The sequence below is a fragment of the Thunnus maccoyii genome, chromosome 11 (genome assembly GCF_910596095.1).
Source record: "Thunnus maccoyii chromosome 11, fThuMac1.1, whole genome shotgun sequence".
Lineage (NCBI taxonomy): Eukaryota > Metazoa > Chordata > Actinopteri > Scombriformes > Scombridae > Thunnus > Thunnus maccoyii.
Window position 1 is genome coordinate 11,465,360 of NC_056543.1, and position 27,855 is coordinate 11,493,214.

General features: G+C 39.1%; 2 protein-coding genes across 2 annotated transcripts; both read right to left on the reverse strand.

The window, feature by feature from the left end:
• Window positions 1–1,131: 1,131 nt before the first annotated feature.
• Window positions 1,132–18,322, reverse strand: ralba (v-ral simian leukemia viral oncogene homolog Ba (ras related)). Its single transcript, XM_042426934.1, has 5 exons — window positions 18,212–18,322; window positions 4,326–4,515; window positions 3,631–3,839; window positions 3,037–3,214; window positions 1,132–2,834 (listed from the first exon to the last, which is right to left on the reverse strand). Exons 2-5 carry the CDS (start codon window positions 4,437–4,439, stop codon window positions 2,712–2,714), a joined length of 624 nt encoding a protein of 207 aa, XP_042282868.1. The 5' UTR covers window positions 4,440–4,515; window positions 18,212–18,322; the 3' UTR covers window positions 1,132–2,711.
• A 6,341-nt stretch (window positions 18,323–24,663) lies between these two features.
• On the reverse strand, window positions 24,664–27,813 carry nepro (nucleolus and neural progenitor protein). The gene is made up of 9 exons (XM_042426490.1): window positions 27,687–27,813; window positions 27,329–27,483; window positions 27,066–27,154; window positions 26,790–26,918; window positions 26,541–26,618; window positions 26,034–26,335; window positions 25,890–25,948; window positions 25,591–25,787; window positions 24,664–25,494 (listed from the first exon to the last, which is right to left on the reverse strand). The coding sequence occupies exons 1-9, from the start codon at window positions 27,769–27,771 to the stop codon at window positions 25,155–25,157; spliced, it is 1,434 nt and encodes a 477-aa protein (XP_042282424.1). The 5' UTR covers window positions 27,772–27,813; the 3' UTR covers window positions 24,664–25,154.
• Window positions 27,814–27,855: the final 42 nt, after the last annotated feature.

A 27,855-nucleotide genomic window follows, 5' to 3' on the forward strand; every position in this document is an offset into this window, starting at 1 on the left:
ATTCACCTGGTGTCGGCCTGTCTGATCAATACGTTTAAATATACAATCCTCTGCAAAAGACCAGAGATGTAACAGTCTTATCTCTGATGCTGTTAAGATGAACAGCCTGGAGATGCTGCATGGCCAACAAATAGGCGATCGATGTAAGGACATGAGGGATATTTGACTGTTGACACCAAAGAGAGATTAATGCTAAAATAGTGCTGGAAAAAATGTAACTTTGCGTCCCTTGAAAATTATAGAAATGCCACAGAAAAATCAACAATACCTACAGGAGATTTTAAAACTACCATAAAGCAGAATAAGGTCACTATAAACTCACTTTTGATTTACGCAGACACAAACAAGTCCCTATAGGAACAATACAGGAATACAAAGGCTTTTTTTTATGTTAGGATCTCTAAGGCATCTTCATATCACAGTGGCTCACAAACTGCTTTCTCATGTTTGGCTATAGAGGAGATGCAGTCATACTTGAAGTCTATGGTATTTCCTTTCTTTTACAGAACACAAGGGCAAGACACTTTCTCCTATCCTTGACAGAAAAAAGTATTTTCAAAGTGATATATGGTCAGTATTTTCCTCGTGATATAGTCAACCCTGTTTTCATGTTGTGAAATGAGTTTCACTGACCTGGCCACCCTAAGGGTTTCAGCAATGCGAACCAGTGACTGGTTGATGCTACACTCATCCTGCCATGTAAGATAAGCCTGTAAGATTAATAAAAATGGTGGTAGTATATCACTGTCAAATTCAAGAAAAACAGGCTGTTGGCACTATTTCTAGATGGCAGAAGAACAATCAGTACAAACTGAGTAACTGTTGAGTTATTTGACTAAATTGGGCCACAGAATGCCCCAAAGGGAATGTGCAATGACAACCATAACATTTCACTACAGAGGCTAATGCAATTACAATGGTATAGTATCAATACAGTGAGTAGTGAGAGCAGTTTTATTACTTCCACCAGCCAGTGGAGGGCAATGTGCAGCACTAAGTCAATTAGACCAAATATAAACCATTAGTTTCTCTGGTTCTGATATACAGTTAGAATTGGGGTTTCTCAGTGTGAACTTGTGGCATTTTACGTATGTACACTTTATGTTTTGAGAGAAAGAATAATGTCAGGTATTTACAAAGAAAAAAAGCATTTATTCAGCAACACTCTCACTGCAGAGAGATAAAATCATACTCACAGTAGTAGGAAGTAAAAGAAAGAGGGAGGACATGTTAAAAAGGATGGTTTACACAATGTTGGAAACATCTTGTTTACCGTAGCACTTGATGAAACAACAGTTAAGAAGTTTGTCAAAGCTTCACTCACACAGACACAGAAAGGTAGTCAAATTTTCTGTTAAATGCACACACACTGATTAACATACATACTATACATCCACAAACATAGTTTGATTTTTTGTAATTTTGTTGGCACAAACTGTTTAAAAATCTACACTTCTTAGGTACTGGCAATGTAGTGCATGTTCTCCAAAAGACCACAAAACAAAAATAACAGAAGTATTAAGATTAATAATTACTGATCAGAAACATGATGGCCTCCTGGATTGTCAACACCTATCTCACAGTGCAGAACCAGAAAAGACTCCAAACTTCAGAAAGTAAACAGCACTGTGAGAATGGTGGGAAGGGCCAGATTACATCAATATGGCAGAGAGAGGAAAAAAAAAGAACAAGTCTCCTCTCTCCCTTCAGTCACTGCTTAGTCGACTAAAGTAGAGAAACACAATAACAGTAACTGCATAACAGTCTTCTTTTCACATCTTCAAAATATCTAACAAATGTTAAAATATTCACAAGAAGCCATCACCAGAAATTGGGGGGTTTTCTGATTATTGTCACCAAGGAATTTAATGTGCAGCAGTCCTCCTGAAAAACTGTGAAACATCTTATGATTGATTTAATCATGTAAGGCCAGATAACAATGGAAGAAAATAACCCTGTTTGGCAACAAGTCCTTTGATTGCACTGTCTGTTTCTTCTATGGTAAAAAAAAAATTTAAAAAAATCAGAAATTCTTGGATAAAAGCAGCCTCAAGGGCTGAGAAATGAAAACATTTAAACTCAGTTTCAACAGCCATTCAAACATGCTTTGCAGTCATGAAGATATGAGTTTGGACAGATAAATGAATGAGGCCAACATCTTCAATGGACACGACGTTAAGTGTCATCATAAATGATTACAAATGTGACAGACAGCAGCATTAGAGTTCCTTGTAAATTGATTAACATAAGCGCAATGGTCTATATTACGATAGACTAATAATAATTATGCAGGTTAAGAATAAGAGAAGGTAAAGAAAGTAAGAGCACTGTTAACTTGACAAAGACTCAACAATTCTGGTGTAAAACACACTGAACCAAAGTCAAAGGCAGTATAATCGCTGAGTTAAACAGTGGAGAATGTCTTGAGCAGCAGAGTTAGTGTCAGTGGCAGTTTGGTCATTGGCTTACTTTGAGCCATCAAGCACTGCAGTCCAAGTCACAGTCAGAACAGTGGTTATCTTCCAATGAAACAGCAAGTCAGATTTCATCGATTAAAAATGGCAAAAAAGTGGCTGAAATTGTTCTAGACACTAAACTATGATGAGCTATTTAAAAAGGTCAAATTTCATTTGAATGACAATGGCAGGGACACTCTGCTTTGTTCCCCATCTTTGCAGTTGTATTGTAGGTTGTTAAGGTCCATGAGGAGTTCAAAGTAAACAGCATCTCTCTCTGAAGCTCTTCTTGTTCTTCTTGTTCTTTCCTTTTCCGTTTTTGTCTTTGTTTTCTGACATTTTCTTGCCTCGTACATCACGCATCAGGTCAAAGAATACCTGAAGAGGAAAAAGAAGAAATGAGGAGCTGTAGCATGCAAACCTAATATTGTAATGATAAAAATGAAATGCCTACATTGAACAATGGACCAGTTTTAAGTGGAGGCAGGAAGAAACACAGAAACTATTCCCATCAAGTCTATCCTTTGAATTAAAGAAGCTTTTTCATGTATAATATGTGAGTCACAGAAGAATGATGCACCTTGTCAACGTTGGCTCTGGTTTTGGCTGATGTCTCTACATACTGGACGCCCCACTCGTCAGCCTTCCCTCGAGCCTCGTCCACAGACACTTGCCGGCGCTCCTCCAGGTCTGACTTGTTTCCAACCAGCAGGAGAGGGATCTTATCCTCTTCTGCCTTCACCCGCAAGATCTGCTCCCTGCAGGCACAGCCGAGAAAGTGTATTTTTGGTATTTTGTATTTTAAGCAAGTGTCTTTTGACATGACCAACAGTTACAGTTAGAAATTACAGACTTCCTGATAAACTGAATAAATCATTTTAAGGAGCCAATTAGCAGGATCAGAACTGATACCATTTAAGGTATTTTGTGAATGATTTCTGATCCTTTGTTTGTAGTAACCTATTGTTTTCAGGTATGCCTGTTTTCAAAAATGCCACACTGGTGTTCCTATATATTTTGCAACATTTTGCAAGTATAGATGACTCTACAGGGCTACTGAAACAAGAATGAAATCAGACAATTGTAATCATATCAGCAATGGTCAACACTCACTACCTGATATGAAATTAAGGCCAATATCAAGATGATGACAGATGTAGACAGGATACAGTACCTGAACTCAGCGGTGGCAGTGAACGACTCATGCTCTGTGATGGAGAAGACTAGCAGGAAGCCCTCCCCGCTGCGAAAATAGTTGTCCCTGATGGCAGCGTAGTCCTCCTGGCCAGCTGTGTCCAGGATGTCGATCTGGACCTCCTCCCCATCAAGAACCACCTTCTTCCTGTAGCTGTCCGCCTTGGTGGGCTCGTAGTCTTCCACAAACTGGGAATGAAAAGAGTCATTTCTTTGGAGATTTTGAAGAATGAAAGATGCTTACATTCACATGCATAAAGCACCACTTAAGCATGAGCAGTAATAAAATCCTAAATTGAGCACCTCTGTGATGTAGGAGCTACAGTTGTTTCCTATGATCATGTTCTTACTTTCAAGTAACAGACAGCAGCCTCTCTGTATTCTGAGCCACGTCTTGCAACTGCTTCCCATTAAAAGCTTGTTATTGTTGAACAACTAGAAGGCAGTCTTTACATTTGAAATCACTTAGAGGAAGCGCTGATTTAGTCAATGAGTTTAGCAACCAACTGATATCTAGATTAGGATATTGGAGATACAATAGAAAAGTGAACTAGCTAGACAAAGAGAAGCAGGTGACTGCTGCTTATCGTTAAAACCCCTTCTTCTCTATCTGCAATCTGCTCACCTTGAACCCATACCAGTTTTGACATTGCTTGTAGGGGTGTGTTGACTCACCTCATCATACATGAACTGCAGGGTGAGGGCTGACTTCCCCACACCTCCACTGCCCACCATTATCACCTTGTGCAGTGCCAGAGAGCTCTGGTTTTTACTTTTACTGGTAGCCATCGCTGGATTCTTCTTTTTTACTTTCACACACACACACTTGTACACTTCTCTGCACCCAAACACACTCAGACACAACCTGTGAATGACAGAAGTGGAAACATATCAGTGAATACAGTAAATAACTTCCATAAATAGAGAAAAAAAAGTCTGTGGACAAGTGCAAGGACAGATGGCAGTTGTTACTTAACAGCTTTCACTATGACAGTAACTTACTGTGCCAAGGCGCTAGGCTTTGCTCCAACAAATCTTGAATCCTAACCCCCACCCTTCCCATTAAAGTGCCAAATTGCCAACTCATGAATCCTAGAACTTTATAAAGTTCGCCATCAAAAGGTCATTGCAGCTGATCAGAGGTAATGAAGCTATCATTCTCCAATCCAAGAGGCATTTAGGAATGCATTAAAATAGGGCATCATGTGCTAACCTCGTTAAAAGGAAGGGAGACGTCATTGGCCATCTATTTGCACTATACAGGCCATACCCTGAGAGGGTGAAAGTTCAGACTCAATTGCTTTTGCCTGACTTCCAGATCTTCTATCTCTGTCAGACACAAGTTCCAACAAAGAGCAAAGAGACTATATTGTAAATGCCCGCCTGGCATGTCTTCAACAGCCTCTGGACGGACAGAAAATGATTGTATCGAGAGTGTTGGATGTGCACAAGGTTCATCAGAAGACAAATCAAAACAAGTCATTAATCTGCCATTAGCAGCCATTTATCGCCAAGATATATTTCAACGAAGACTACAACAGCCATTTGCTTTATTATATCTTTGACCAGAGAGGGCAACTAATCACTTAATTGACTTAAATTCACGGTGCACGCAATGCTCATCAGTTTATCAACTGGATATCGACTGTTTAACAAGAATAAGATTCTGCAGCCAGACTAGCAACTCTGTGAGTCTGTACTCACACACAAAGGGGGGTCTCGGGGGAACACATTGGCATGCACTGTAGTAACCTGGTTACAACTACAGTTGTAAGTGAATGACAGAAAATATGCAAGGTATCATGTGACAGAAGCCCTGATCCAGAATGAAATTTTGTACTTTTGTACTTTGTACTATTTTGTACGATGCAACTTAGCCCACTGAGACTGTCTCTGGAAGACCCACCAGCCAGTGTCCTGTGTTTTTATAATGCAGCAGAAGTCCATGCAAATCCTTTCCTGTGGACTACCTCACTGACACAGTTCTACTGCCTTCTGTCTAATTAATACTAATAGCATTCAGGTCTAATCAATTTACCCTTTGGCAAATCCTGAACTCATAATATTAGGTGTTAGCATTCACCCTATGTGGCAACATCCATCCATGTTCTCACCTCACTACAACTATACACAGTCAAAAACACAATCAAGCATCTGTCAATTGATGTTTGACAATAAAAACTCATGTTAGAAGCAACAGGCTAAGAGCTGTGAAAGTGCTTTTGTCAGAGGACTCAATACAATTGTTATCACATCATGGTAACCAACCTCCTCTTTGCCTTGACCTCCCCACCCCCCCATCACTCTATCTCCAACAACAGAAAGAAAGAGTTCTTCTCTCCTCTTAAGATGTCACACTAATGGAAACATTGAGCTTATTCACAGCTTTATTCATCACCTACTCCTCCCTAAGAGTAAACATTTCACTTCAGCATATACAGTGAGACAAGCGTGCACTGACATTTAACTAGACAAGGCCAAAGAGAGTAAACATTCCTGCTGATGGCAGAAAAAACACAGTGATTTTCATGTTTTACATTACATTTATCATTATGAACGTAGAGAAAACATCAACGCACCACTGGAACCTACAAAAAGAGATTTCCATAGTACATGTGAAAACGTTAGTGTTTTTAACTTCCTGAGGAGCTAGCTGATTCTATAAAAATTACTCCTGAATCCACAAATCTGATGTCAAATACTGTATATTTTCATGTTCCAGCATTATTTACTGACTACAATAGTCATGGCTGTTAACAAAACTGTCTCATGAGAATATTTTTAACCAAACCTCAATTATCCTCTTGCATCGGATCACAGCAACATGTGTGAAATGATGCTTCAATAAAACACAGCATTCAAAGTCTTTGTCTGAAAACTACACTGTAAAATAGAAGGCACAATGACGGCTGATCTGGTTTGCCTGCTAACTGATCACACACTTCACAAGGAGTGTATCTGACAGACAAAATCAAATAAGATGTTCAGCATCCGAATGGTTGCTCACTGTGGCCACACTAATAAGAAGAAACAATATGTTGTGTTTTCACATCTTTCCCATCCAATCTTTTTAAACAGATCAGATAATCACATTTCAGTGACAATGACCATTTAGCGTCACATTTCATATCTCTAAATCTCACACGGCTTCAGGGTGAAGTTACAGAATGTGAAGGCAGTAGGGAGAGCTCAGTATGTTGACACCAGAGGAAGTGAAAATAGCAGCTTTAACTGAGAATCAACTTTCGTAAATATGCGTACGTGTCGTTTCAGACTGCCCGACCAATTCCAGGCGAGAAAACAGAACAGAAAATGTATAAATGAATGTGCATTTGCTGCAACAAGATGTGGCATTGTTTAAAAGCATGGGGAAATACACACGGGTTGTATCACATTAACCTTCACTTCAGTATGCCATCTATAGTATGACAACTGTGGATGCTGAGGATGTGGCATCACGGTTCCACTCTCCCTGACCAGGAAGTATTGTCTGACCTGTGTTCTTCCTGCCTTTGTTATCAGTAACCAGTCCAGTGAAAGGGCTCATAGGAAGGATACAAACACACACACCTTCTGAAAGAACCTATGCCAAACTCAGCACTTATGCATAGGGGTCACTATTTCAATTATTCAAATGTAACCCACTTCCCTGTGCGCATGAACATACACAGAGTTCCAATGCTATAAATAAAGTAATCACAGTAAATAAATTGATGGCAAAACAACAAAAAAAGAATACTCAGCACAACTAAGTGCTTAGTGCAGATTTTCCAAAGGAAGTTTAAAAAATTAGGTGTGGGGTCCTAACATATTTCCACCAGCTGCAGCTCACCACAAGTTGCGTGTAGGGTTATAATGGAGGGCAATGTCAAAAGAGGAATTAATATTTAGGCCTGACCCAGATATGGAACTGGAGTCTGCTTGGTGCTGGTCCTTTTTAGGGGATGTGGGGTTATGGAGGAGGAGTATAGTTAACAGACCACTCTGGTTGCTAAGCTCCTGAAATATAAATGACACCAGTGCAGTGTGTGCTGCAGGACTTCATCAAGATTCCCTTTGGAGAATGGACCAGTGTTCCCTCCGCGCTCCTCGTAACACTTTGGCAGGGATGTACCAAGGTTTGCCAGGACTCACACAGATAGCTACTAATAAAAGATTAGAGCGACACAACCCATGTTGGTGCTACCAGGCCTTATATAAAATATATAGTTAATAGGCCATTTCCCTAAAGTAGCACATGACCCCCAATGCTCTTATCTAGGAATGCTTTGGTTGATTATGGCCAAAATACATCGGGCACAGATGCTGCATGACACGTCTATTATAGCATGGCCGCAGCAGAGCACGTCCATTATAATCAACTGAATGCCGCGTGCACGTCATGCGGTTCATCTCTATTTTTGTTCAGCTGGTCTATTTTTTTTTCTCTATGCATGGCTACATGGCTCTACTACAGGTAAAAACTACACAGAACTGTGTAAAAAACTTTAAACATTAAAATTAATCAATCAAATCAATGTGTATCCATCATCCTGTGGTTAAAACAATCTAGTTAATTCATTCAGTACCATAGTCAACACTTCCAAACCCTGCATCACCAACTGCATTATCACTTGACAAAAGTCAACAGTATGCAGTGACTATCTGACGTGACAAGTCGCGTCCGTGCCTGGTGTATGTCAGCTGTTATGCACCAGTTAAAATTGGCTGATGTCCATTACAAATTATTTAACCATTCAACCGACTGATTATGATGACATTAAAATGGTGACTGGTATTTGTCCTTAAGAGCCTATCCCTACTTTTATCTCGTCATCTTCAGAAAAGTGTAGCTCTTTTTCTTTAGCCACGATCTGTCACTGAACCCTCTTTCTCTGAGGGACGCAGAGTGAGTGAATTAATGTGCATAATTTCCAGATATCTGTGCCATAGTTGCAGAGAGCCTGGTGACTCTACCTCCCTCTCTGCATTCCCAAGGTCACAAGGGCGAGGGGATTTCCTCTTCTCCCCTGATGGAAAAAACAGGGGCTTTTCTGACCCAATTAACAACCCTCCAAATTCCAAAGGAGGGAGATTAGCTCAGTGTGGCTGTTTCTCTCATCATCATTCTGTACTGGTCAAGTGAGTCAACCCAAAAACTCTGAGGTGGCATTGTGTAGGTGTGGTTTACTAGAAACATTGGTGAGTGTTGGACTGACTTTATGTAAATATCCACAGGATGTGATGTCATTTCAGGGAAGGAAATTGTGTGATATTCATCCTACTAACGTCACTCTTCTTAATTCTTCTTAGATATATCCAAACAGATACTCTCTTGGTAATTCTGCTACCACACAACTCCCTTACTAATGCACCAGCTGCAAACCAAAACTCTTACTGTGTCTCATCCAATTTCTGCCACTCCTAGACTGAAAATGTTCTTCATTATTACTTCAGCAAATCTGGAGGAGGAACTGAGCCCTTGGATTCTACACAACTATCTAACTAGTCATAATTACAACTTGCTGTGGCCAAAACAATATAACCTGGATTAGTCACCTTAGTCATGAGGTATGTGTAAGAGCAGCTCTCCTCTCCTGTAAGACACAGCAATTTGAATTCAAGATCCTAAGGTTTCCTTATCACGGAGTAACCAACAATGCATAATTTAACAGCAACCCACAGGAGAGGTATGGTAAAAATGTGTTTAGTCAAGATATAGCGGTTATAATGGCCACTGCCAGTGGAGATCAGCAAATGATTTGGCCTACTTATAAAGATGGTATACAGCAGCGAGGAAGAAATTTTCAAAAAGCACCTCACAATGCATACTAACAACCCTTGGCCAGGGGAAGTGCACAGAGGAGCCTTTGACAAAACAGGGCAGCAGGGAACTAAATCCTCTCTGTGTTACAATCCTTACTACTTCAGCAACACTGAGTGGGCTGCTTATTCAAATGCATCCCCATCCTGAATATTTATTTTATTCATATGGAGATCATCACCAAGGTGCAAATGTAGCGCAATCTTCACTGATCCCATTAGCTGACAGAGCAATGACTCAGGCAAAGCATCACACCACGTTGTGGTAGTGTATGGAGCAAATACATTATTATGCAATGGCATTGTGATTCATAAGCTTTTTGGGGTTTAGCCTATAACTCACAATATCCTTTCTAACCACCCTTCAGCTGACTCAGATGATCTTATCCAAACACTCATGTCTTTCCCCATTATCTAAGCATTCCACAGGACTGATTCAGGGTGCAAAGAGAGAGGACTTCAGATCCCTGCATGCATTCACTGACAAATCTATTCGTTCTTGCTGAACATCCCACATCTCCCCGCTTGTTATCTCCCGTCTTGCTATGACTTTTTTCATTTGCCTAACAGGAGACATAACAGGCCCAGTTACATACTATCTACGCCATGCTAGGGGTATTTGGTTCTATCATGGTTTATAAGTGGGGGAGTTGTAAACCATGACAGCACCACAGAAAAAAAAACAACTACCTAAAATCCCCCACTATCTCTTTCACTCACAGCTCAGATGTATTTGAGGTCATGCGTCAGAGGCCATGAGTTCATACTTTTGTGTGCTTGTAAACCTTGCTCCATGCAGTTTCTGTTTCATTATGAAAAGCCTGGACAGCAAACGTCATTCTGCCGGAACCACAGAGTATACTGTATAGCTTGGATTGGATTAATAAGACAGCAGGGGGAGTAAATTGTTTTGTGGACTCGCTCCACCTTAGTCACAAACTTATATGCAAATTTGGTGCACGATACATTTATGAGCTGGGACAACTCCTCTCAATACCCCATGCCAATGAAATGATGGCCTTATCTGGCAGAGCACAGAATGAATTCAGAGCACAAGTGTGTGTCAGTGGGTAGATGAGTGGAGCAGCAGAGAGAGGCTGAGCGGAGTGGAGGCAAAACTGATGAGATCTAAGAAATTATCTCAAGTCTCTCAACTCTCCACAAATCCTCATATCACCACCCAAATCGTGCAGCACATATATCCTGGTATATATGCTACTGTGTCAAAGTTTGTAAGGCTCTGCATTCTTGCAAGCTAAATATCATGTTACCATCCTACTGACATTGCTGCATTACAGACAAGTTGATTAACCTAACACAATTTTCCGAACCATTTTAAGACAGATTTCTTACATTTCAAGCAGTTATTATTTTCACTTAATTTCACTATGGAAATAACCACAAACCACACTTGAAAGTGGAACTCAAATTATGTGCTCCAAAACTTGTGTCATCATCTGACTACCATGCAGCGCACATGCTGCTGATACAGCATACTGCAAGTTGAAAATGGAGGGAAGAGCAAAAAAAAAAAAAAAAACCTGCTGGACTTGCTACAGCTGGATCCTTGAGTTTAAGTGTAGAGTTTCACTTTTTGATTGTCAGCATTACCTCAACATTATGTAAATGTATTGTACATTACATGGACATAATGTAAATAATAAGATTATGGAGCCTTTCCTCAACTTGCTCCAGGTGTTTTATTCCCTGTCGACAATCTCTAGTGGCGTTAGAAACATGTGGGATAAAAAGACAAGCAGCCTGACCATACTAACCAGTTTGTGTGCTCTTGTGGCCTCTGCAACAAACTGGTTAAAATGAGCAGACTCCTGGACACTGGATGCCAGCAGTGGGTTAAGGGGAATTGATGCATCAAAAAAAGTTTCACGGTGTTCTGAAAACAACCATTTGCATAACTTCTTCCTCTTGCTTGTCATCACAATTCCTCTTCCTTGTCGTCATAACTGCACCTACATAAAAATTGCATCTTGGTATCCCAGTATGTGAAACTGGCTGCCTTTGAGGGAAAAATGTTACTCTACGCTCACTCAAAGATGTGTTTTGCTTTTTGTTACGTGCGTGTTTGACATTCACTGTCCAGAATGACGTATGTGAAGTCTGAGGGGAAAGTTTCTCTGTGCTCACTTTGAGTTAAAGAAGTGTACCTACAAGAATTAGTTTGTAGTATCACAACTAGTTTGGAACCCAATTGTGGTCCAGTATACAACTTACACAAGAGTGATGTGGAAACTTGAAACCTCCAGTGCACACACACGGAGAATGGACTTTTTAGTGAAGTAGGAAACATCTTGTGTTCAGCAGTCAAACTTTTAAAAGGAAGATTATTAGCAGAAAGAACAATATTCAATCAGGAAAAACGAGTAGTTGTAATTTTAAATACGTAACAAGGTAACTGGGTAACTTTTTTGTGGAAAAACAATATCACACAAAATTATTATTCCAAGCAGAGTATTTTAATATGTCTTAAATCAGGCCTGGAGAGGATCTTTTAAGGGGAACTCCACCAATTTCACACATCAAAGTCAGTTCACAGGTTTTGGGGAGTACTGTATGTGAAAAAAATTGTATAAAGCCTTTTGTGGCTCCAGAGGGAGCTGTGTGAACTCTGATAAAATGCCTCAAGTGATTTCACTTGAAGCAGTGTTGGCAGAGGCTGAAGAATGCAAGTTTGAAAATGAAAAAAATCTGGAGAGTGGAATTAAAAAGAAGCAAGGTTACTAGACCTCTGTAGCCCCTTCCTCATCTCTGCTTGAGGCTAGCGGGTCGAGGCTACATTAGCCGCTACTAGCACAACACACCTGAATATCTGACTGAACTGTGTGTGGTCAAGTTGCATTGTGGGTAATGTGAAGAAGAACATTGTTCTGCTGCATCGATATTTTTTTTTAAACTGTCCAACAATGTTATACAAGTGCAATGCTGAATCTGTATGAGTATGTCCTTTCCTATTACGTGGAAAAAATGATAACTGTCCGATTCACACATGTTGGAATGGAGATTAATTTGTACAGTTTGCACTGCACACTACCAAAAGACAATAGGATTTCATTCTACCCATTTTCATATATATTTTTTTCTACTTTATTCAAGTAAGAAGCAGGACAAAAATGTGTGCTACATTGTGTGCATTAGAGCATACATTTTATCAAGGACCTGCAAATACAAGGAGTGCAGCGAGGCCGTCTCTTTATGCTAAATGAACGAAGGCACAAATGGGTAGAGAAGGGATTTTAAGAGTGTGTGATGATTTTACAGTATAGGCCTCAGTTAAAGGCAGTTCCCTGCATATCCTCAAACATGAGCTACACATTTCTAGTTCCTCAAGCATGGATCATATAGTAGGCTAAACATAATCAGTAAAAGTCACAAAATATATAAACATCCTTTCCTCCCTGCTGACAGAAAGCAGACAATTGATGACAGCTTGGTATGCACTTATCTACATCACCATCTCCTGCACATATTCACTCACTTTCCAAGCCCAGTATATGTATCAGCAGCAACACTGGTCATTCTGCCCTCGCCCCTCCACTGCCAACATCAATAGCAGATGGTTTTCTGAATCTGACAACCTAGGTCATTTGGGAACCTCATCAGAAAATGAAAAGCTGATCAAAAAAGCAGAGAGAGCTTTTTGATTTGAGCCAACCAGGTTAGGTCCAAAATGAGGGAAATGCAGCCTTGTGGAAAATGCATGGTTGGAGCTACAGGGATAAAAAACATCCTGACAGTCTTGACAGAGGGAGAGGAGGAATGCAGGGTCTGTTAAGCATCATTCATAGGAGATTCATTGCTTGCTATAGGTCTACAACTTCTCAGAAAACTGACATCTTTGCCAGAATTCTGCCGCGTTGTTTCCTTTTGTTTTGCATTAAGCAACTACAAGGTCAATGCCAATCAAAGACATTCACTGGAGAGTTTTCACTTTCTTTGACGGTCTAACTGTTTCAGGCTTTTTCGTGAAAAGCATATTTCAAAAAAAAAAGTTATTCAGTTCTGGGCAAAAACACTGCACACTTGGTCAGTACAGCCACAAAAAATATCAAACATCAATAGCTGCCAATCAAAAATATCCACATTTGCTTTCAAGAATCCAGGATACACTGTTGTTGCCCAACAAGACTGCCAACCCATTCTTGAGTTGATTTCCCTGAACAAGTTGTGATTGTGCTGCACTCAGCAATGTTCTCACGAGTTGTTTACAAGGGCTGACTGCATGTCATTCCAGACGCGTTAACTGTGATATTCAGTGACACTTGCTGACTGGCTGAGTTAGTGTTAACTGGCAAGTTTACCCCAATGACAAACTTCAGCTTGGGACACACAAAATGAGATTGTGGAATCGTCGGAGACCTCATGAACAACAGCTATTTTCATGAATCCAGTCGTTTTGGCATCAAGCACACCCACACTAGACAATAATCATCAACTTCAGAATATGAGATTTCACTCAAACTGCTGTTTAGGTGATACTAATTAAAAAAAAGATGAAGCCATGGCTGTGAAAAGGTGCTGAGCATGACTTGAGTGTTTTCGTAGTTTCAACTACTCCATGATTTCTTTGATTTAGCTATATCAAGACTTTAAGCTAATAAAATTAACAGTTTTGAACCAGGACCGTCAGTATTTGGATCATGTAGCTCATGAAAACGTGTGTGTCAAACTTGGTAGGCTTCACTTGTTATTTCATTAAAGTAAACAGGTATTGGATCAGACACTTGTTAAAGGACTTGAATCTGGATTGGGGCCAAAAACTAAATCGGGACATCCCTAATCATCAATGTACAATAATATAAATAAGTTATCGTTTGTTATTGAGAAAGCCCCTCCGAATGTTGGAGAAGCTAGATCGGCCATGATTTTCTTTTAGTGAGTTTCTAGCCTTAGGTGAAATAGCTACAATGTGTATGTTGAAAGCTGAATTATTTTTTTAAAAAGTAGGGCTGCAACAATTGGTCAATTAATCAATTAGTCAATTGACAGAAAAATAAATAACAACTATTTTAATAGTCTATTAATCATTTAAGACATTTTTTCAAGCAAAACTGTGAAATATTTTCTAGTTCCAGCATCAGGATTGTGAGGATTTTCGGGGTTTCTTATGTGATAGTAAACTGAATATCTTTAGGTTTTGGACTGTTGGTGAAACAACAACCAATTTGGAAATTGTACTGGATATCTTTCAATATTTTCAGAAATCCTTATAGACCAAACAATTAATTGAGTACATAATATGCAAATTCATTGGGAATTAAAAGAACTGTAAGTTGCACCTCTTAAAAATATTTTTTCTAACTTTTTTTCAAACCTTTATTTGTGATTTTCACTGTATATTTTTTTCTGTTAGGCAAGTGATTGTGTTTTGCCACATTTGTAAATACAAATTAAATCAGTATTCAATAAACAATAAATTCAATAAAATAAAATAGTTATGGATAATATTGCTTAAAGCATGTAATGTATGGCCTTCAGATGAAGGTCAACAAGCACTGAGTATGCAATCAATTATTCTTTAACTGCACTTAACGAATAAATAACTGCATGAATCAAGAGTGGCACATACCCCTAATGCATATCTAAACTACAAAACCCTGTATGTATTCAGTAAGGCAAAAACATTAAAAAAAACAAACAAAAACAAAACAAGTAGCAAGTAAAAATTTGTTTTTTTTTTCTTTTAAACTAGGCCTTATTTACTCCTGAGATAGGCTACATGAATCTGGATGATGAAATATATTTGTCTCTTTCCCCTGACACCACAAAAAAAGTCAGCATAGTTTTGCCTACAGTATCCTTTCCTCCACCTGTCTGCAAACAAAAAAGCCTTATAAGAGTAAACATTACACCTATCTGCAAAATAGACAACCAGAAAAAACACTCAGTGCTCATCACAAAACACATTTGTTACCCAGCACCCATAAACATTCTCCACTGGCATTTGACTAAATTGCCTCTGCCCTGACATGCTTTAAAATTTCTGTACTACTTTGACCTTTTAGTATTTTTGCCAGTGGTGGAAAAAGTACCACATCCTTTACTTAAGTAAAAGCAGCAATCAAGCAATGTAAAAATACTCCATTACAAGTAAAAGCCCTGCATGGAAAATCCTATTACAGCAAAAGTACATAAGTATCAGCAGCAAAGTGTAGTTTAAGTATTGCAGTAAAAGCAGTGGTTTGGAGAACCAGTAGAACGGTTGTTTTGTTTTTCCACTGCAGCACAACTAAACTGTTTCAGTAATAGTTTTGGCAAATGAGCTATTGATGGATGTTTACATTTTTCCATATAAAAGACCAAAATGTTATTTTCTTCCTTTCTTTTTTCTGCTGTACTGAAATCGTACCAAACCGTGACCCCAAAGCCGAGGTACATACTGAACCATGAATTTTGTGTATCGTCACACCCCTATATGATACACGAATCTGTTTTCAGTTTTTAGAATTTTTCTGTAATCTTTGATATTTGGTGAAATATTTGATCGTTTGAACATTTAGCCTATTGAGATGAAACCATGTGAGAAGTTTAGAGGGAAAAATCACTTAGTGGAGGTGTTAACAACTTATAGACATCTGAAATGTGACCCCGACTACACACTGTTTTTGTAAGACATCAAAAACCAAGAAGGTTGGAAACCACTGGTTTAATCTTTTAACCATGTGTTGTATTTTAAAAGCTTGTTATATTATCCATTGTGTCAAATCTTCATCTGATAAGTAAATAAAGCTGTCAAAAAATGTAGTAGAGTAGACAGTACAATATTTCACTCAAGTACAGGCACCTCAAAATTGTACTAAAGTACAGTACTTGAGTAACTTTCCACCATTGATTTTTGCCCATATTTCTGCAAGGCCTTTAGAAAAGTCAATAGGTGGTGAAGCACGGTTCATTCAACAGATGTTCTCCCGAACTGGGTTTTAGTTGAAGTAGGGTTCCAAAGAAAAAAGATTTAGAGATTTAAAGGAGACCTATTATGCTCATTTCCAGCTCTATATTTTTATTCTGGGACTCCACTAGAGTAGCTTTACAAGATTCACAGTTCAAAAAACATTTATTTTATACTGGCCCTTTATGCAGCCCCTCAGTGCAGCCTCTGTCTCTTAACAGGCGGTCTTAGCTCCTGTCTCTTTAAGGCCCTACTCTTAATGGGCCTACTGTTCTGATTGGCCAGCTTTCCCGAAAGCCTGCTGAGGGGCAGTTGTATCAGAGTTGTGTTAAGTTACTGCTGATGAAAACCCAACATTTCCTGCTTTACTGCTTTATATTAAAAGCTTTTAAATGACTAAATAATGGCTAAATAATAATGACTAAATATTGTGAAGAATTTCCAGGAAATGTAATGTGTTCCTCACCAAATTAGCAGAGCTTCATTAGCAGCACTAGAAACCGGTTGACACAACAAGATATGGACATATTTGTAGCTGTTTGTTCAGTGGATCAGTTAGAAATGATGCAGGGAGGGCTAGTACCAGCAGAAACAGCCACAGCAATGATAATGTTTGATGAAGAGCTGCAGACAACCAGCACACCTCCAACAGGTAAACAACTTATTTTACTTTGCTGAGCTGTGTAATGGAAAAACACTCACAGCATGCCGGCTCAACTCTAGTCTCTAGCAGATGACCATATAAAGGAATCTGTTACAAGCCAACGTCAGCTCAGATTGAAAGTAGAAAAAACATGGGAAACCGAGTCTTCAGAGCAGTCTGAAGTCAGTGCTTTTTACTCACAAGGTTTACTTCTACATACACTTACCTCATTATTTGGCCACATTTAATATGAACATCCAACATTGTAACATATATATCACTGCAAATAAGGAAAAGCATAATAGGTCCCCTTTAACTCTATGATTTCATTAAGTAGATTTGACACTGATAACTGTATTAGACCTCACAGATTTAACTAATACATCCCAATTTGGTGTTTACCTACATTGTTATTATGGTAGGTTAACTGGCCGTTTTGCTGACAGTTAGGATTACACCCACTTTAGCTGAAGAAACCATGAGCCAGCTTGGGTGTGTCATCTCCTCAGGGAGGGGGGAAACTTTTCACCAAACAGAGCTATACGAGTTACTCTCGACGGGAATTTTAAAATACAACTGTGAAACTATGAGCGTGACATTAACTAGTTAACCCCCTACTAAACGCCTACGTTACATGTGCCAAACACGTAGAGTAGCACTAACGTTACAACAATAACGCTAGCTAGCTGCCTGTGTCTAAACGGCAGCTGACCAACACGAAAGCTCATAAATATAGACTTTGGTTATACGACTAACTTACTGCTAAACCATTATTCACATTAATAGAGACACATCGTTCATATAATCCAGTAAAACTGAGAGAAATTAACGGGGTGCCCACAAATTAATGCAAAACGTCCACATCAGTAACGCTAAACAGTGACCGGTTGCTAACCTAACGATAAGTTATTAGCTATTAACGTGACGTCTAATGTTAGCGTTATGTTATTATACCCGTTTAACACAGGCATAAATGACACGTAAGCTTCTACACTAACGCGAACAGACATTCATACCATTTAGTTAGTTAACTCCGAAACGAATTAAGAGTTTATTTGGCACCCATCTGGTCATAAACGGTCACCCCTCTGGGTCTATTGGTCGCTCGTCCTTCCTTAAAACAGGTGTGGTAGTTTGTTTCTCTCTAAATAAACAACCGTGTGAACAAACAACCAGCTATTCAGTTCCCGTAAGAAATGTCTGAAGCCTTACCTAAGCAGGATTTGTGTTTCTGCCCTCGGTTGATGCTATCTTGATGACTGCATTCATAGAGCATATCGGGCGGATTGGTTCTCCAAACGCAAACCGCTCCTGCAACAAAAGCCCCACCTTCCGGATGTGAAAACTACAGATGACAGGATGTAACGTCATTACCGCCGCTCACGGAGTCTGACGTCGTCTGTTTAGATTTCCACTGGAGCCTTACAGAGCAGCTGTTGTCATAATGATAAATTTATTAATTGTTTTTATTCATGGATTAACAGACACACCCACACACACAGGTTTACTTAAGTCACTTTTGGGGTATTACACATAGATTTTGGGGTATTATACATAGACTTACATTCATTTCCTGGAGACTTACTCTAAGCTTGATCATAACCACTATTTGCTTAAACCTAACCCTAACCTTAACCTAACCCTAATCTTAATTTAACCCTAACCTTAACCACTGAACTGAAAATCAGCGTTTTACCAATTGGGGACACGGCTTTTGTCCCCACTTGCACGAGCTGTTTCCAGTCATCTGGTCTTAAGCCTGGATTTGTGTCCTTGAAAGTGATATTAGTCATACCACACACACACACACACACACACACACACAATCCAAGGGATAATGTGTCAATTTCCAGCATGGTCCCAAGATGTAAAAAGATAAATAAACATAAACAAGCACTAGACATTCAACATAAAAACTTAACAGTACAATCCTGAAACCCAAAAACACATCACCGCAATTTAAGAAATAAAAAAGTCCTGAATCGGAGGGTAGAGCAACGAAACCCCTCCAGCAAAGAGCAGCTGAAAATAATCATCTGTGAAGAATGGCAGAACATCTCTCCACAAATTTGTGAAAGACTGGTATCATCCATGTCCAGGAGGATCCAATCTGTCATCAGAAATAAAGACAGGCATTCAAAATATTGAAAAAAATAATAATTAGTTTAATTTAATTAGTTTAATTAGTTAAACATTCTGTTTTTTAACTAATTGGCTTAATTCTTCTTTGGTTTTGTCTAAAAAAAAATAAAAAATGGATTAAATATACAGGATTTGTAGTTACTTAACATTTTAGTGATACTGACCAGGGGTGTACTTAGTTTTGTTATATATTGTAAATCTGTGACCCTGTTCCATTATAAGTCCTAACCTGACTTCCCTGACTACCTTTCATTTCTAAAAACTGGGTGTGTAGCGGAAAGCTGTTCCACATCAAAGCACCAGTGTAAAAACAGGAACTTCTAGCTACATTATTCACTTGAGGCACTTAACATGAATGAACACTGGCCCTGGTATTATAGTTATGGTGAATATGGACCGTTGTTATCTGAGAACACAAGTATTGAGGAGCACTTCCATTGATAATATACCATATCCACTCATAACAGATCAGCATTAATGAAACTGACTCATGAAAAATATATACACAATATATAATATATAAATAACAATCTTGTGCGTCAGCGTCAGCAAGATCATAGAAACTGACTTGATGCAGGATCATAAAATAGGCTACTATCCATACACACATCTGTGTGAAAACATGACAGTGTGTTTAAGGTCTTAACAACAAATTAAGTACAACATTTTAACATTTGTGTCTTCCACATTTGAATGTCATGTCAAGTCAATTTTATTAATATAGCCAAATATCACAAGTCACAAATTTGCCCCAAGGGACTTTACAGTATGAAGGCAGCTGGAAGTGTTGATATCTTTAGACATAGCCTGGCTTTTGATTAATTGATTGATTTATAGACACTATTTACTTTATTATATTCACTTATTTTATTGTATTCATGTTTTAAAATTTAATTTAATTTATTTTTTTATTTTATTTTTTTCTCCCCCTCTTATCAATTTTATTTCTTTTTTTTATCTAGCTTGCATTTAAATCTATTTTTTTTACTAATATAGTTTTTTAAATCTGTCTTATTACATTTTCATAACTTTTATTTCTCCTGTACATTAGTCTAAAATTGTTTTACTGTTTACTGTCTACATTTGTTCTGTCTGTGAAGCACTTTGAATTGCACTAACCTGTACAAAAGGTGCTATACAAATAAAGTTTGATTGATTCACTGATTGAATCTATACCCCCTATCTCTAACAGTTTACAGTTTCAGGCAGCCTGACCAGTGCAACTTTGGCATAAATTATGCAAACTTGCTGTTTATTGTGCTGGATTTCCTAACAGAGGGGATTCTCATGAATATACTTTGCATGTTATAATGAGAATTAATGTAAATCAGTGGATACCTGGGAATACAGGTAATTTGTGATAAAGTGGCTAATTGCTGAAAAGTATGGCCTTTCAACAGCAACAAAATGACAGTTAAACAGGTGACCTTTCATCTTTGGCTAAACATTAACTTTAATAACACATAAGACTCCTCTAGGTCCAATTTCACAAATGCCAGTAAAACTGCATGTGTACAAATACTCAAAATTCTCCAGTAGCCAGGGAAAATCTTAGAAATGCTTGTGTATGTTTCTCAAATACATCAGTAAAAAATATATATTAATACAGTATGACAGAGGAGAACACCACATCTTTCAACAAATACTGTCTGAATGACAGCTTGAATAGACAAAAACTTGTCAACTGTTTTTGCCTGACAACACTGACATTATTTTGGCAAACATTATATCTAACTCTGATTTTATTCCACCTTAAAATAATTTCTGTTAAGATCACAACGAGACAGTTTGGTTTTCAGTTAAGAAAACTAGGAAGACATAGACACTGTTATGAGTATTTGAGCTTAGATGAAGCCCCTTTAAAATGGAGCTTCCTCTTCATGTCTTCTTCAATGTACAACAGTAGAGTCAGTGGATTTTTTTTTATCCAGTGCAGTAATAGTGTTCCCCATGACCCTGGATAAGAATAAGTATAGAAAATAAATGGATGGATGGTAATGGTACAACAGGGGGCTTTTTTTAGGTCATACTAATGCATTTGAGCAGAAACTTATCACCGCATTCTCCCAACAGATTTTGTTAACACAGTTCTGCAACACCAATGGCATCAAACATGAAAAAGTACACAAAGGTCCCAACATGCTTTTGTTCACTTTATTTTCTTACCGCTTTAATCACAGCTTAGGAACAGCGCACATAAGTTTGTTTCTGGTCACAGCCCCTCTTGTGTACGGCACTGATGAAGGGCACATTATGCTCTGGATTTTTAAAAGCTCTAGAGGTTTTTCCCCCACATATGTTCTTGGACAAGGACATTAAAACAGCATTAAACACATTCTTGTTGAAACACATTGTTAAAGGACTAAATATATTTCCCCTCTGTGAATGGGGGGGTTTGAAGATGTTATTCAAAGAAGAACAAGAGGGCAAACTATACCAGTATCTCTTAACTACAGTATTTAAAAATAGGTAAGATATTGCATCATCTACTGCTTGACATATATATTATTGAGTAACATAAATGCATTGAAATTTTGACGAGGTATTCAATTAATCATTTCATATTCAGTGTCTCCCTCGAACCATTATGAAGATTTTGACCTTGCGTTTTTTCCTCTAGTTGTTCTCCCACTTCCTCCACAGCTTAGGTCCAATTTTATGTTTTAGGTCACTGAATTATGGGACACCAGGCTGAGTAATGAATGGCACTATGTGCTTGATGCACTGTGATTAGCCCCTATGGCACCACTTTGCTTTTTTTTGCCTCTGTACATCTAATGGTGTGATGGATTTCTTACACCTGTGGTAGAGTATTGAGAATAAAGACTGTCCAAAAAGTCCCCCCAAGAAAAACGAGAGCATTAGTGGGAGAGAGAGAGAGAGAAATCCTAGTTCCATGCCATGCAAAAAGTTCAAGCCTGAAACAGTTGCATGCTCTATTCCCTTGCTGCTATTAAGATAGGAGGAAAATAGACTGAGGAGCTGGATGTTGAGAGTGCAAACCTTTGTATTCCTTTTCTTGTTTTAGGTCATATTTATGCCCGCGGGCAAAAACTGATGCATTCACAGAATCCCTTGACAACCAACAAAAATGTGTACAATTTCTGCACTGAACTCAGCCATGTGGATTCATCTATTTAGAATGATGTGCTAATAAATACCCATTGGCTGACAGGAATAGACAGACAGTGTGTCCCACAGTCTATGGTGTCACTACCCTAAACTGAGGCAGCAGATGGTGCTTAAGACTTGCTGTCCCCACCAGATAATGATACACCTAAATCAAAGTGGAGTTATTGCAGAAATTGGCCAACCAATCCTGTAGGTGGGAAGTGTTTCTTTAGTCGGTAAGTTTGCTGTAATTAATGACAGCCACATTTCAACATTTTACATCTTATCACTGCTTACAGGCAACAAACTGTAGACTCTTCTGAAGCATCAATAAGTGGCTACAGGGTAGAGAGGACAAGGTCAGTGATGTAAACACACTATTCAGCTGAGCAGAGTGAGCTATACATACCCAAACTCTGTAGAAATATAATGTACAGTCTGCACAGAACAAACCACTAACACATCTCTAAATTGTTGTTAATTCATGCTTTATTGTGTGTGTGCCCTTTATTTTGTATTTATACATTAAATTAGTAAGGTCAAAGTATTTTTTTTTTACTGCATTAAAAATACCAACTGTAACATAATGTGTTTTGTTGGAGATGATCACTACAAAATGTTTATGGTTCAGTGTAGCACATGTTGAGAGAAATACACACACTTGACGTGAGTAAAAATATCACTGGACGAGCTCAGATAAGTGTCCAGAATGTTTTTCTGATATGTATATCACCTATATATTATACTGTAAATCCCATCAAGTGTGAAAATCATGATACTGATAGCATTTGGCACCGTCACTCCATCTCCTTCACTGCAGGGGAGTACAAAAGTTCACCTTGTCTGGTTTAGATAAATCCCCAGAAAGCACAGGAATCAGGAATCTGCAGACCGATATGCACATATAGAGCTGACAGGCTAATGTTAGACCATAACTTAAGCCAGACTTCGTGAGGGGGAAGGAAATGTCAGTGTTGTATTTGTGTAGATGGGATGACTGAGTCTTTGGCAGAGGATGAGAAGCTGGTGGGCAGCAAAACTGTGAACTGCAACAAAACTTATCCCCTAGTTTCTAATTTGGTGCACAGCCTCCACTCAATGAGGGTCACTGTGGACCACCAGACACTTGCATGGTTTCCATGTGCTGGCACTTGTACCTGCATGGTTCTTTAACACTACTTCAAGGTCTGGAGACCATCTTGCCAACTAACACATGCCACTGCCAGTAAGTTTTCTGTTAATATGAGCACTTGCTATCTCTGTAGCCACAAATTCAATTCAATAGAGATGATGAAAAGCCTACAATTACTCACACTGATGCCATCTATGGCATTATAATTTACGGGGTTGAGACATTCGTTCTATATTTTCTCAGAGTGCAAATGGTCATTGAGTGCATTAATGTATCAACTCCACCAGGTGGAGCCATAACTGCCACCAGAGACATAAAACAAGCTGCTTCATTTTCTCAATTTGGTGTCAAGACATCTTGAAAACCAAGACTGTAACATTTATGGCTTTATCTCTCTCCTTTACAACTTAATATGAGCTAATCTGCAGTATATCATGGTTTTATTTCAGTGTGCATGAGAATTGGTATGTTACTGCTGTCTTAAGAAGGAGGAACAGGATGTGAAATGAATATCCCTAGTAAGCACATTCCATCTTGTGGGTGCTGTAGTTGGCAGAAAAGTACATGTTTGGTGTGCGCCTGTAGCGCACTGGTGAAGAAACATGCCACATAACTGAAACATCCACAATTACACTCTGGCAATGGTACTTTACTGCATGCTGTTCCCCATCTTTCTCTGCTGTCACTATGTAAGGCATCAATGACTTTGTGTGAAAGGGCTATAAAGATTTATCTGTACCAAAAGCATTCAATGCTTTTCTCATTCTCAGCACAAGGGGCCAATCACCAGGAGCAGGACATGTTCATAGTTTGCCTTACTCTGAAGTTTCTCCATATAAACTGCTACATCACCCCACAGTTTTATTTCATCATCTTGGGAGTCCTGAGAGGTGAATGGTTAAGGCGTATACTCGTCCCCGGTTCAGTTCAAGTCAGGGATTTTAGCTGCATGTCATACTCCTCTCTGACTCTATTGTCCTATCCAATAAAAGCAAAATGCCCTGAAAACTCAGAATCCATATATTGACTTCTGCTTTAAAAGTAACTTCACACCAGTTAAAATCTCTTAAGCTTTTTTGCTGACCTCTACTGATTGAGTTCTTAAGTTGGTATGTCTCAACATTCCCATTGTGATGCTTTGTGTGATCAGAGGTGTAAATGATTCAACTTTAAACCAGAAGAGGTCAGTAAAACAAGGTTTTTCATCTTTGTGGCAAGCATTGTAGCATACTGTGTATCTGCAGCTGCATGTGTTTAATACTTGTGTAATCTTCACTCATACAGATAGATAGATTTATTTGACAAAATTTAAAACATACATGACAGCCTGATCACAAAGACAGGCTCCACATACAATTTTTAAAACTGTAGAGGATTAAAATACACAAAAAAAACCCTAGAGCTTATTGTGGTCTTCTATTGCAGTATAAGATGGCAGACTGAATAAGACAGTGTAAAGCAAGAATAACATTAGACTTAAAAAAACTCAATCAGACAGTAAAACCTCAAGCATTTGTACATCTACAAATTATTTAACAACCATTTCTTGAGATCTGATTTAAAACTCCTCTCAACTGGGTTTAGCTTGAGTGACACAGGCAGCTTGTTCCATTTTTCCAAAACATGTTTTAAATCTCATAGAAATGACATACACTCATCAGTTCTCATACAGTAATTCATTAAATTTCATCCATATTTCCTTTTAAAACAGAGGAATGTGTCATACACTGAACTCAGCTTTGCTGCATACATGTGTTTAATTCAGAAGTGTCACAAACCTGCAGAGGCAAATATATCATCTATGTCATCATGGCTGTTGCAATCAGTGGTCTGAGCTGTTGCTTCATGTATAATCCTGCTTCTCTTGTCGTCCTCTGAAGGTCCAGACACTGATAACTCAGTCCTCTTCCTTCGTCTCTTCACCTGTTTCTTTTTGACACCAATGCTGACTGTAGGAGACTTCAATCGCCTCCTGAGTGACTGAAAACGAGTTCTCAGGTGAGCATTCTTCCTCACAGCAGCAGAAGACCGACAGGCATTTGGCATTACCCCTTGAGGAGAGAAAGCCCAGCAAACTTCCTGTCTGAAGCTCCGCAACTTCCGCTGGACGCTGAGAATGAGGACAAATTATAAAATCAGGCACAATCAGTATTTCAACCGTGTTGTTTTACCCCAACAACTCTATATTCTGTAGTGTTGTTCTTACTTGTAACCTGCTGTCTCGAGGCATTTCATCCTTTGGCACTTTAAACGCAGGAAGGTTAAAAGATGTTTTTCCTTTTCCATCTTTTGGGATTTGCACCATAGGATCATTTCTTCGAGATGGGTCACCATGTTTGTGAAAGTAGCAGCTTCTCTTACTCGTTTCTTGAACATTTGTTTCTTCTCAGCTTTGTGTGGTTCCTGCAGGAGAGACGTGCCCTTGGTTACCAAAATGATGTCATCATTAGATGGGTGGCAGCACTTAGTAATAAATATACAGATTCATATGGTTCATTCACGTACCTCTGTTAAATTCCTGAAACTCTTCAGAAAAGGCTTCATGTCAGCATTGAGAGCCAGATCTGGGAAAAAAAAAAAATCTGTAATGTAAATGCTTAACAGATGTAACATGATCATCATTAAACCGTAAAAACAAACGCTCCACACCTCTTTCGATAGCAACACCCAGATCTTCTTTCACCTTCCTTGTCCGTCCCTGGTTCTTGACTTTAACAGAAGATTTCTTCCTACTCTGCTGCTTTTCCTTGTGGTCTTTGGCATGGAGACCACGTGTTCGCCATTTGGTCAGTAACAATGCATGAGAGGGACCCAGGAACTCTGCCATATCTCCTGGCAGGGAGAAGCTTTTGAGGAAGGGCATGGGCTGAAGGTGAGCTACTTCTCTAAGGAACTCCAGGAGCTGCTGATACAGAGTGGACAGACTGGCCAGGACCCCACGGAAAATCACCCTGATGGAGCACAAAGGCAGGTGGATTTAGACTGTGGAAGCTGCTTCTTAACCAACACAAACTATTTAAACACAGATCGTTAAAAATCTTACTGCAGTTTGAAGCCAACATTTAAAGTTGCCTTGTGCAGGATAAATCATAATTCAGCCTCTGCTTGCATTTACAGTATAAGCGGCTTTAGATGAAAATGGCAATGAGCACTCACCAGAGCCGACTGAGCAAGCTGGTTATCACCACATTCAAGATCACAAACTCCTCCCATTTCATCTGCTGCTTTGAGAGTCTGATGCGAATGTTAAAGGACAAACCTGTTATGTAGCATCAAGAAGGTCAAAACTATTAAGCTTAATTCAGACAAAGAAACCAACATGTGCAAAAAAAAAAAAAAAATTAGATCTTCGATGATTTTTATCAGAGGGGGATCATCAATCAGTGCAATCTCTGGAAAGGATACACAAAAGCTCTGCTGCAGCGATTCAAGGTGCAGCTCATCAGGTGTGCAGCTCCCAGCACTTTGAGACAGAGCCACTCCAGCATGGGTTGACTCGGAACATCACATTCACCAGACTTGACGCTCAGTTCTCTAAACACACACACACACACACACACACAAACCACATTACTGCAAATTTTAACCTGTTACATACTGTGTATTCCAGCTGTCACATAGCTGAGTGTTATAAACTTAAATGGCAAGATTTGTGCACACAGAACAAACCTTTCTACCTACCTTTGAATCCTATTGGGACATAGATCTGTCAGTTCCTGAAGAGCAACATCGAGCTTCATATTCTTCAGCCTGTTTATGCATTGTTCAACCTGTAAGACATACAAATGAGGACACATAAAGTGAATTAGCTCTTCTGATTTTGTTACTTGTCTGACTTATGAATCTTGAATGACTGACACGTTCCCCATCACCAGGACTGCAACAGATCCACTCTCACACGTTCTCCAGGGGTCAGATGTATTAGCTTCTGCAACACTCCTCACCTGCTTTAAGCCTTTGAACGTCTTATTGCCTCTGTAGCTGTTATTAAGGACGTAGATCAGCTCGTAGAGAAGTCTTATCTCCGTTTGAAGAATCTCACTGCGAATAAGCTTGAGGACCTTCCCGTTTTCCACCAAAAGGGTTTCCACATTTACATCTGGAAAACAACGACAACACTCGAACATTACCACTTATTTTAAGATACTGACAAAAAGTTACATCCACAGTACTGGGGGTGGATCCACGCTCACTCCCACGTGGGTTGCAAGCGACACATATTATACAGCGTTTTTAGCGCTCAGACATCACGAAACAAAGTCAAGATAAGTAGCTAAGTAGTATACGAGCAGTGTATCGTACCTGTTTTGGGGCTAAAATGTATACGGACGCTAGAAACGGCACTCGGAAAGGGAATGTTTACCCTATTCCACGGTTCTCCTGCCATGGTGCTCCGCAAAACACGGAAGTCCGCCAGCCAATCGTCTTCGAATAAATGTAAACGTCTGTGTCTTAAAGGGACAGCAGCGAG

Coding starts and splice junctions, on each gene's coding strand:
- ralba (XM_042426934.1), bottom strand. CDS start 4,439: ATGGCTACCAGTAAAAGTAAAAACCAGAGCTCTCTGGCACTGCACAAG. Junction 3,840..4,325: donor TGCAGTTCATGTATGATGAG/GTGAGTCAACAC, acceptor TTTCATTCCCAG/TTTGTGGAAGACTACGAGCC. Junction 3,215..3,630: donor ACTGCCACCGCTGAGTTCAG/GTACTGTATCCT, acceptor CTGTGCCTGCAG/GGAGCAGATCTTGCGGGTGA.
- nepro (XM_042426490.1), bottom strand. CDS start 27,771: ATGGCAGGAGAACCGTGGAATAGGGTAAACATTCCCTTTCCGAGTGCC. Junction 27,484..27,686: donor ACATTTTAGCCCCAAAACAG/GTACGATACACT, acceptor GTTGTTTTCCAG/ATGTAAATGTGGAAACCCTT. Junction 25,788..25,889: donor GTTTCAGGAATTTAACAGAG/GTACGTGAATGA, acceptor TCTCTCCTGCAG/GAACCACACAAAGCTGAGAA.